This window comes from Ptychodera flava, chromosome 7, assembly GCF_041260155.1.
Source record: "Ptychodera flava strain L36383 chromosome 7, AS_Pfla_20210202, whole genome shotgun sequence".
In the NCBI taxonomy this organism is placed as follows: Eukaryota; Metazoa; Hemichordata; class Enteropneusta; family Ptychoderidae; genus Ptychodera; species Ptychodera flava.
Window position 1 is genome coordinate 19,228,558 of NC_091934.1, and position 12,168 is coordinate 19,240,725.

Here is a 12,168-nt window from a genome sequence, read left to right on the forward strand (position 1 = left end):
CATATATAGGCATATTTAGATTACAGGTGACTGTATACTTTTAACCTTGCTAACATTGTTGCACTTTTATTTGTTAAATGGAGCAACACATTGCCCTTAGAAGTAAAAAAGGTTACAAATGCTAGTCAAATTCAATAATATAGTTACCATGCAAGTACAACTAGGTAAGGAGGGAAACAGCCGCCTCCTTCTGGGTGTATATTGCATATCCCAAATTTGGGATGTGTGAAATCTCCTAATTTAGAAAAAGTATTTATTATGATAGTCAAATGTGTTGAAACTGTAACACAAGGAAATATGCTAATATTGAAATTGAGTCAAATGTGTTGAAACTGTAACACAAGGAAATACGCTAATATTGAAATTGAGTCACATTTTAGATGTCAGTCTTGACAGTCTCTTTGCAGATGGTGAGATATGCCACCAGCTGGTACATGGATGTGTATGTATACTACACGTATGACATCATTGTTTTCTTATTTACAGCATTGATGCAACTCAGGAACCAGGTTCACATGAGAGGATGTTGGGTCGACTTGTTAATCATGGTAGAAAGAATGAAGTGAATGCTAAGATGAAAGTGATTGTGAATGATCATAAACAGCCAACATTATGCCTGTTTTCAACAAAACTCATCAAACCTGGACAAGAGGTTCTTTATGATTATGGAATCAATAATCTACCATGGGAAAATCCTAAGGTAATATTTATTCCCCCTCCCACAAGTCACATATGACCCCTTAGCCTGTAAATACTATCAAGGCTGTCTGAAATGAGCATGTTTATGATATGATATTAATTATCTAATGATTTGTGTACCCTACTTACTGCAGTAGTTGCTGCTCTGTTTAATTTTTTTTTCTATAGTGTACTTGTCATATTTCAATGGTCTATGTAATCCCTGGCATCTGAAGACAACAAGTAATACATGTAGTCTGGTTGCAGCTACATGTACCATGGTGTTTTCCTCATTCGCTGTCAGACATACAGTCTAGTACCCCGGACCAGATCACGCTAAACCAGTAAAGAAAGCTATTTGCATGTCACAGGGCTTGCTTACGCTGCATCATCATGTGATCATGATTTTGATGTCATAGAAGTCAATTACTTCACTCGATTCTAAACTGATTGGCCGTTGCAATGACTTGAGTGTTACATGCCCAAAATGGAAAGACCAAATATTTATGAGCAACAAAAGATGGGAATATTAACGACCAGATATAAGAGTATTATACACATACCAGTAGTATTTCTTATTTAACTTCAAAACAGTGATTTTGTTCTTTACTTGGTAGCTATCTGCTGTAGCTGGAACTCATACCAAAAGAGCCAAATCCTCAAATGATGTAACATTGCAGAATATAAAGAAACAATCACCTGATGAAGGACCTGATTGGCAAACACACTTTCCAAGTTCAGAGATCAAGTCCAATGATGTTACAATGGACAATATTGAGTTGCCATCACCTGATGAACAACCTGATTGCAAAATACACTTGCCAAGTTCAGAGGTCAAGTCCAATGATGTTACAATGGAGAATATTGAGTTGCAATCAGCTGATGAAGGACCTGATTGCAAAACACACTTGCCAAGTTCAGAGGTCAAATCCAATGATGTTTCAATGGACAATATTGAGTTGCCATCACCTGGTGAAGGACCTGATTGCAAAACAAACCTGCCAAGTTCAGAGGTCAAGTCCAATGATGTTACAATGGACAATATTGAGTTGCAATCACCTGATGAAGGACCTGATTGCAAAACAAACCTGCCAAGTTCAGAGGTCAAGTCCAATGATGTTACAATGGACAATATTGAGTTGCCATCACCTGATGAAGGACCTGATTGCAAAACACACTTGCCAAGTTCAGAGGTCAAGTCCAATGATGTTTCAATGGACAATATTGAGTTGCCATCACCTGGTGAAGGACCTGATTGCAAAACAAACCTGCCAAGTTCAGAGGTCAAGTCCAATGATGTTACAATGGACAATATTGAGTTGCCATCACCTGGTGAAGGACCTGATTGCAAAACAAACCTGTCAAGTTCAGAGGTCAAGTCTAATGATGTTTCAGTGGACAATATTGAGTTGCCATCACCTGATGAAGGACCTGATTGCAAAACAAACCTGCCAAGTTCAGAGGTCAAGTCTAATGATGTTTCAGTGGACAATATTGAGTTGCCATCACCTGATGAAGGACCTGATTGCAAAACACACTTGCCAAGTTCAGAGGTCAAATCCAATGATGTTTCAGTGGACAATATTGAGTTGCCATCACCTGGTGAAGGACCTGATTGCAAAACAAACCTGCCAAGTTCAGAGGTCAAATCCAATGATGTTACAATGGACAATATTGAGTTGCCATCACCTGGTGAAGGACCTGATTGCAAAACAAACCTGCCAAGTTCAGAGGTCAAGTCCAATGATGTTACAATGGACAATATTGAGTTGCCATCACCTGATGAAGGACCTGATTGCAAAACAAACCTGCCAAGTTCAGAGGTCAAGTCCAATGATGTTACAATGGACAATATTGAGTTGCCATCACCTGATGAAGGACCTGATTGCAAAACACACTTTCCAAGTTCAGAGGTCAAGTCTAATGATGTTACAATGGACAATATTGAGTTGCCATCACCTGGGAAAGGACCAAAGTGCCAAAATCAACCGGTAAGGTCACAAGTTAATGAGAAGCCAGCTATTTTTTATATCAGATTTGTGTACATCATTTACAGGTATATGAAAATTTGAAATTACTGTTGGTTCTATTGAGCAACTTATGAATCAAACCACTTGTCAGAGAATTCATCTGTTAAAGCTACAGTGTCTCAATGTAATTGTTTATTGGCGTGGAGACTAAGTCCAAAGTAACGGTCCTTTGAGCTGTAAATCCTTGGCAACAATCAACACATTTACCGGTACACTCGTTCAGTTTGCTGGGGAGTCTGTTTATTTATGTACCATTTCAGTGGCACAGAAGAAGAAACACAAACAAACATGTACGACTCTCTAGCTTGACTTCACTGTGTGAGGCATCGTTGTTACCGGCTAAATTGTACACGTTTGGAAGTGCTTGCTTGTTTCTGTAGGTTCACTCGAAGTAAGATTTTCAGGTTTTTGATCGTAATGAGATGAGATCGAATGTAAGGAATTACATGTACCGGTATATGTCCAAATTTAGCGCGAATGATGGCTGAATTTCAGGCTAAGTTGATTTTTAGTCCCAACGGACGAAGTCCGGGGTGACTTATAGATTGGGTCATGTTCGTCTGTCCGTCCGTCCGTTCACGCAGATATCTCAGACATGCCCTGGTCAATTTCTTTCAAACTTTGCACAATGATAGTACCCTACCCCATACAGATGCATGTCGATTTGTTTCACAATGCGATCAAATTTGGCCGTGTTAGAGGACTTTTTAGTTTACACCTCCATAGACTCCCATGTGTAAGGCAGTTCTCCATAGACCCCTATGTACAAGGCAGTTCTCCATAGACTCCAATGTATAAGTCAGTTCTCCATAGACTGTGACCCACGTATAAGGCAAGAAAAATAAAATTTAGTTTCTCATCGTATTCATATTGCAAAAAGGATGCAGTGACACAGTTTTTAGCCACGGATGAAGTCCAGGGGGCTTATAGATTGGGTCATGTCCGTCCGTCTGTCCGTCCGTGAGTCAATCCGTTCACGCAGATATCTCAGACATGCCATGGTCAATTTCTTTCAAACTTTGCACAAGGATAGTACCCTACCCCGTACAGATGCACATCGATTGGTTTTGTGATACGATCCAAGATGGCCGCCAGACGGCCATTTTGTTACGATTTTTTTTGTGTTTTCAGCCATAACTGAGGCATGTCTCAACTGATTTCTTTCAAATTTGGTACAAGGGCATTGATCTATGTCATACATATGCATATTGATTTTTGTTGTAATATGATCCAAGATGGCCACCAGGCAGCCGTTTTGTTACAATTTTTTTGTGTTTTTTAAGCCATAACTAAGGCATATCTGCAGTTCATATGGTGATTTTGTAGAGAGACATGGCCATCTCTCTTACAAACTATTAAATCAAGGTTACACCAGAGCAAGACTTGTCACTACATTCAAACGCTTTTTTGGCAGGTATCGCAAGCTGGTAGATAAATACAATATCTCTCTTCGACAAATGATCACTGATGGCATCGGTGACATGGGGCCTTAGTTAGTGACCACTACCTATCTGACTTATAGATTGATATATGGCGGGTGCCACATGTGGGGCAGGATGCGCTTACTATTTTCGAAACACCTGACATCACTTCTTGGTCTTCTGGCCAGAGGTCCATATATCTTTCTTTCATGAATGTGACTTTGTTTGTGTACCGTCTATTTACTGTCTGTTCTGTGCTGTTTTGTGTCTATGTTTACAACTATTGTCTTCCGAATTCCGACCTACTGTCATTGGATTATGGATTGGTATGATTGCGATTATTTTTCTTTCAATTGGGTACAAGGGCACAGATCTTTGTCATAGCAGCCATTTCAGTACGATTTTTTTGTGTGTTTTGAGCCATAACTCAGACATGTCTCAACAGATTTCTTTCAAAATTGGTACAAGGACATACAGATATAGTCATACATGAGAATGTTGATTTTCGTTGTGATAGATCCAATATATGGCTACCAGTTGGCCATTTTGTTTTCCATAATACAATGCAAGATGGCCACCTGACTGGCATTTCACTGCCAGTTTCCCATTTTGTTCCACAATACAATCAAAGATGGGCACCTGATGGGCATTTTGCCTCCTGTATTTTATGGCTAAAGCTAGTAAATGTTTTGACTAATGTCAACTTGGCACATGGACAACACACTGGATCTTTTATTTGCACATAAAATATTTCAACAATATGATCCAATATGGCTGCCAGATGACTTTGATTCATTTTGTTAATGGTGTTTCAGTCCCAGTGGACAAAGTCTTGGGACTTGTTTTTTTAGAGTGAATGTCCAAAGTACTACATCAAACTTTATGAAATATGGTACTGGTGATAATCTGTCAGTGTTAGGATAGGATGCAAAAATGTTTGGCAGCATCCTGTTGATCAAGTACTAATTGATTCATTTTAATGACCTTTTGTAATTAGTATGGTGGCTTATATTGGTTTTATGTTTTCACCACCATGGAACTCATTTTTGGCCCATTAATTAAGCCCCATCTGTATCGCAGTATTTTTAATCACAGACCTAATTAATGAAGAGGACTCTTTCCTCTCAAAGGACTTGTAATTAAAGTATAAGTGGGGACTGTGTCATTGTCAATGACTTGTTAGGAAAAGTCTGAGACACTATAGCTTTAATGTAGCAAAGTGGACCCAGGCTTTGTCATTGACCTCTGAATTGTTAATAGAGGTTTTCTTTTACTTAATGTTTAAAGTAAATTGAAACTGAAAAAAAACTGCAATGCCTTATGTTTTAATTTAATGAATTGATTAAATTTAACAAAGATGACAAATGAAAATCAAATTGTGAGTGATATGACATGCTGTCTGTTGATCATATGTTGTTTGCTGAAGCCTCCAGAAAAATTATTTTATTGAATATTTTCAATTCAATTAATTACTCTCAGTAATTGACATTTACAATGAGCTGAAATACAAATTATAAAACCTTGTGGCTTAAAACCACAGGCCCCCATTTTTTTCACCAAATCAGTTTCAAAAGTCTCAATGCTTTTAAAAAAATGTCAAAATTCGTTTGCTCAATCAGATTCAAAGTCAGTAAAACAGCAATAATGCAGAACCTGCAGGCAACATCTCCTAGCACAATTCTACACAATAAAAAATGAATCTTTTAGGATATGATCTTAACGCCATACAGATATTAAAGTTGTATGACATTTCTATTTTTCAGGATAGTCGATGGGCAGAAGCATTTACCAAATTGAATGAAGGTGATGGTCAAAGACAGATAAATGGTTTGCTATTTAGTAAACAGTGCAAAATAGCCACTGGAAGCAATGGAGCACAGGTATTCGTTGGAAAAATAAGTGATCAGTATGTTGCTGTCAAGAGAATAAACACTGATTTTGTGCAATCAGAATTGGAATTCTTTGATGCAGTTAAAGACTTGCAGATGTCTCATGTTCTAAAGTACATTTGCTACAGACAAGATGATGACTTCACATATTTTGCAAGTCAGTTATGTGAATATAATCTCAAAGAGCTAATTGAAGATAAGTCGTGTCCATTTCGTGACAGACTGGTACCAACTTTCTATAGACGTGTCGAGTTGTGCATACAATTTTTGACAGGGTTGAAGGAACTACATAGTGCTGATATTCTGCATAGAGATATCAAGCCAGAAAATGTGTTAATAGGTAAGATCATTGGATCTTTCTTCATAGTATTTTCAACCAGTTACAGTGCAGGTCAATTTACCTTGGATTTTCAGTGTTTCACACAGACAGATTTCTTGACTATGAGAAATGTGTTTGTGTATTCGCAACATCATATCAAAGGGTTGGCGTTGGCTGCCGCTTGTTGTTAACTACATGCACTTTTTTACCACATATTGACAAGATTGCATTTGACAATGTCAAAGTGTATCACCTGTACCAAACAATTAGTAAAATTAACTGACTTGTGCAAATCTTTCTGTTGGGTAATATCCATATGGGATGGCGCCCAATAATCGTCAATGCACTGGCTGTAGTTTTACGAGATGTTATATGTTACAAGAAAAGTAGGTAGGCAATTCACTTAATACTTATACACGTAGTTTTGAAATTGAGCCCATCTAACACTGGTCGGAATTTAATTTGATGGGTTTGAGTGCATGTTCACAAAATATTGATACATCTACATTTAATCCTTGGAAACATTTCGCTGATAAGCAAACATGCAGTGGTGAAGGGAATGTACGAAACTTCTCTCGCAGTCAAGAAATATCTGAGGTATGTAAGGGTAGCTCAAACCCCCAACTGGGACTGTTTACTGGAACTCTGAGTTGGCTCAAAGTGCATTCTTGGACTGGTCCCAGTTGGCTTCTAGGACTGGTCCAAGTTGGCTCCCAGAACCAGTCCCAGATGCCTTCAAAATTCATTCTGGGACTGGTCCCACTTAGCCTCCAGGACCGGTCCCAGTCCGGGGATGGGAGGGAGGGGTTGGGGAGAGTACTTGCTGGAGCCCATTTTAGACCTAAAATCTTGTTATTTTAGGACCCCATTTTATACCTTATGACCTTCGACCAAGGTCAAAAGTCATAGTGTCAAAATTTGCAAAAATGTGATCAGGTAAAAAGCAAGCAATTTGCATGACCGAGTTATTGGCAGAGCCTACCACTGTACTGCATTTATGGCTATGTTGTTGCTGGCCAAGCCATGATTTCCGAAAAACGTTTTTGGATATATACTAAAAAGATTTGAGGGAAAGAAACTATCTTTCACCCTCACAAAATTTTTGTCCACCTTCTGAAATTATCAGTTATCTGCAGTTACAGTCTGACTGGTGATTTTTAAAATTCCAAACTACAAGAAGCCTCGCGGTTCGTCCATAAGGCACTGCTAGTTTTCCCATAGTCGACCTGTTATGATAGTAGTAGTAGAGCCACTTTGTTTCGATATTTTCTATTGGTAAAATTCTTCCATATATGCAGTTCTGACCAATTAGTGACAGTGTTTTAAAAAAGTTTATATTAGACCTAAAGCCGGGGGTCTCTTTAATGGCTCCCCTGCCACACAAAAGGTATCGATGCTTATCGAGTGCAGCTCAAAACCCTGCTAGGCAGACGGGAACTGACATTTGGATTTTGTTCTTGTGTGGCACTCAAATATCGACCCCATTTTAGACCCTGGTTAACTGTGAATTGATACCCCCATTTTAGACCAAGTGGCCGAAATACCCACCCCATTGGGCGGCACGTATACATATTGACAAGTAATGGAAGTAAGTGAGTTTCCGTATTATGTTTGTATGCCTTGATGAGTTGCTAGTCTTGCAAAGTTATTTTCATGTTCCTTTTTCATCAGTACATGGTCTTTCTATCAATAAGATTTCTACACCCACCATAGCAGGACGTACTATCGCTAAGATTGTGTACGTCACAGTTAGGCTAAAGTAATAAAATTCTTAGTTTTGTGCCCACTGACATATTTAAAAACATGAGCGGAAAGGCAGTACTAAAACACATACAAAAAAATTAAAACACACAGGTTATATTTGCATGATTATTTCCATATAACAGCATAAGTGTTTATACAAAAATCATCAAAAACTTCCTCTACTCGTGGTCGTCATAAGTTATACTACAAGATTTGAAATTTTGTAAATGAAGAGTTGTAGGCAGAAAATCTACATGGTAAAATCTTATTCAAACCATATACAGCAGAACCTACCGGTATGTATGTGTACACAGATGCAAAACAAATAATTAAATAACTTTGGCCTAAATTGGGATTTATTAAATGCTGCGTATACCTACAATTATGGTAGATTGAAAAGATAAAAACATTAACATATTGTTAGTACGAAGTACCAATAACTGTTTTTTTTTTCATAGTGGTACCTGTTCACACATTGGGCATATGTCCCTCAAGTGGACTGGGACTGATCCTGGAGGCCAACTAGGATCAGTCCTTGAAGCCAGTCTTAACTTGTACCGGTCCCAGGGTGTTTTTTGAAGCCAACTGGGAGTCCCAGTTAGCAGTCCAGTTGGGGGTTTGAGCTACCCTTAAATACGTGAATATCTGTCTGTGTTGAACACTGGAAATCCAAGGTAAATTGACCTGCAGTGCATATTTTTTAGGAAATATTTTACAAGAAGGTCTGAGTGCTGCAATTACCATAAGGGGATGGTGTGAGCAGTGGAGAATGGATACCCCAGCCCCACTAAGTTAAAGGCCAGATATTGACATTGTCATTTAGTAACAGGGATATAGATAAGAGCTTGATAGTCAGCAAGAACAACAGGCTACATATACTTTGCTGTTTTTGACTTGCTTCTTTTAAATGTTAATGCTTAAATTTCTATTTGAAATATCCTTCTGAGCTCAGTATACACTAATCACACTTTCCAAAGATGGAGACAAATCTGACAGGTTGAACTGGTAGTTTTAATGTGAGCCTGCTTTAGTGATGGTAATTGTCTCATATATGAATTTGTAGGTCAAGATGGAACACTTATGTTAGCAGACTTTGGGGTCAGTCGGCAGACATATGGAAGAGCCACCATAGTTACAAATGCTCCTGTAGGATCATTGTGCTGGATAGCCAAAGAATGTATGGAAAACACTGGCTGTATAAAGTACAGAAAATCTTCTGACATACAGGTACACATTTCTTGGTCACTTTCTCTGTAGACTTATAATTTCTAGTTGAGTGCCATACAACTATATTTAAGGTACACAGTAAAGTATTTCAAGTTGTTTTAAGGTAACTATAGATACTGGGTGTTCAGCCAATCAGTGATTTTTACTAGGTGGCTACACAAAAACAATTGAGCCTTCAAACATTCTCTTTAACTTTGTATGCCTATTTTCAATATAAATGGAATATGCAAATTTAAGGTTACCATGTCTGTATACCTTCCATGATGTATACATTGTCATGGGAAACAGTATGTGCAAGTATATTTTAAAAGATAAGTTTTCCAGCAGGATACTTACTGTTATCATATGCATAGACCTGTTATCCCATGATTATGAAATAATACTACAGGAATATGGCGTCAATGAATCCATATTCCTCAATGTGAGCGATACGGGGGCCGGAACTACTTTCATTCAAGTTGTCACCAGTCACAAATCAGCTGTTCAATCAAGTTTTATACATCCAGAAATCAAAAGTGAAAGGGTTATGAAGCATAAGGAAATACGGGGTAGTAATAAACCATATATGTAACATATGAACTACTTAAGTTACTGCATTTTTTTATCAAATGTTACAGCAGAAAAAAATTTGTCTGCTGTCACTTTTAATGATCTGTTTGCCACAACAAATGTCTGCAGAAGAACGTCACGTAATTGATGCTGATAAATAAATAAATAAATTTGTTTTTAATCAGTGAGGGGTGGTTTGGGGGGGGGGGGGGCACATAGACTGGATGCCGGGTTAAATGTCTCGATCAGTGTCACAGGAATGTTGAGCTGTACAGCTTGTCAACAACTTGAACGGTCCCAGGAAGCGAACCCCTGGCATTTGTTGTTTATGATAGCAGGGATAGTTCTCAAGACGCAAATGCAAGCCAATTCTCTCAGTGTAACAACAACTCTCAAGATTTTCTGTGACTCAAGATTTTCTATGAATAAGAATTCCAACTTTAAATATTATCTGTTTCAGTTCAAATATTTGCTTGCATCCATGCCAATGTTATTTTTCTTTGGTTGAGGTTCTACAAACCATTGCCGGCCATCAGAACACTGCGGTTTACTTGCTAGCTGTTTTTTCTGAATTCCAAATCCAGAGATAAAATAGTCAGAGAGGTATATTGTTAAAGTGTAAAATAGTTTATTCGTGAAACATATTAAAATGCAATGCTATCAATTTTGAGATGAAAAAATGACGAATGCAAAAATGTCTTTTATGGCAACCAATAAGTCACGGCCAATCAGTCACGGCAATACGTGGACCCAGCTGAGCACCGGGCTGTGCATGTTTTGTCACTCATCGCAGAAATGTTTTTTCAGTGATATGTTACTCACGTGTTACAATTCCAATAAAGTAAGTAATCGGAGTTCAAAATAACACCTCTGATGTACGTACCCTGTCCATTCACTCCTAAAGGTAGACTGTAGTATAATCGGTATAGTAAGCTAAGCGCTACTTATCGCATGGGGTCTTGCACTCACCTGACATGGCAGTGCTCATGACCCAGACCGTATCACATATTATGCACGAACAACTTCAAAATAGTCCTTCCATTTTTTAGTGGGAATATTTTCAATTTCTATCTATTTTCCTTTAAAATAAACCTGTGTCTGTGCATATGATATATATATATATATATATATATATATATATATATATATATATATAATGCCCCGCATTGCTCACTGGTGTGGCTGCATCAAGGACTCATGATTCCCCGTGTATCCCTAGGGATAAGGCCACTACGGCCACTATGAGGAACCACTTGTCTGCGATGTAGCCACACTCTTTCAGAATACGGGGCATTATATGTATAAATATCCAGCTTTGAACATCCTGTAACTTTAAAAAGAATATTTTCACAAGACATTAACTGAATTTTGTTAAGACTGTTCAGTGAAATGCAATCATCTAATATGTCAATGCAATAGGCTGTTCACATACATTTGTTCATTGACTAATTAATTTTCTAGCTAAACATAAAGACAGGCAAGCAGTATATACCACTTGTACACAAGTATTAAGGTAGACAAAGAATATGAAATGAATTAGATCTTGAAAATTTATTCCGGTTTTGCAGTGCAGTTTTTGTATGTTTATTTTTTAGGTTGCTGGTTGGTTGTTATATTATATTCTATCCGATGGGCACATTCCACATGAGGAATCTGTTCCCTACTTCGTCAGTCCAATGGGTGCAATTGAAAATATCAGAAAAGATCACTATTCTGTCGTGCTACCCGAGGGAAGTGAATACCTAGGAAAACTATCAAAGATATGATTAGAGGGGAAGGAGACAAGAGACCACTTGTTGTTGATTGTCTGCAATATTTCCAAGACTATTTAGCAGGTTCTTAACTCTTTCTTGTTTCAGTGTCTAGTATGAGAACTTTTCTGTGTCGGTTCATTTGCGAGGTTTATTGGTACATGATACATGTATCTCAAAAAACGGTACCAAAATTATTTATTCCTTGTCTTCATTTACCTCAATGATTTGTACAAAAAGCTTGTTAAAATGGTTGCAAATGTGAGTCTAGAGGTTCTGAAAATTTGTGATATACCGGTAGCAAGAGCAAAAACCCACAGAAAACATTGATATATATTTTGCAAGTGTATTGGTAGTTGTGAGTTTTTACACATGGAATGGATTATGATTCTTTTAGTTGCACATAAGAATTTATGAAAGACAAATTTTTTATGTAACTATTTACTCTTTACTTAAACTCTTATCTCAATGCACAAGGCAAATGTTTTGCTATCTTGAGGCAGATAGGATTTTGTGCAAAATGGGAATTTTTTTTTTTTCTAATGGGAGGGCAAGTTTGAA

General features: G+C 37.8%; 1 protein-coding gene across 6 annotated transcripts in view; it reads left to right on the plus strand.

Annotated features, from left to right (window-relative positions):
* The window catches only part of LOC139136953 (uncharacterized), a 56,490-nt gene that overhangs the window by 13,698 nt on the left and 30,624 nt on the right, over positions 1-12,168 (plus strand). For 3 of the 6 annotated variants that reach the window (XM_070704826.1, XM_070704828.1, XM_070704827.1), the window contains 3 exons: positions 487-700; positions 1,296-2,669; positions 5,893-6,358. In XM_070704826.1, coding sequence (XP_070560927.1) covers positions 487-700; positions 1,296-2,669; positions 5,893-6,358 — 2,054 coding nt within the window. Of the gene's footprint in view, positions 1-486; positions 701-1,295; positions 2,670-5,892; positions 6,359-9,143; positions 9,308-11,451; positions 11,692-12,168 lie in introns of those variants that run through there. The other 3 variants (XR_011553276.1, XR_011553277.1, XR_011553278.1) reach the window with 2 other exon arrangements.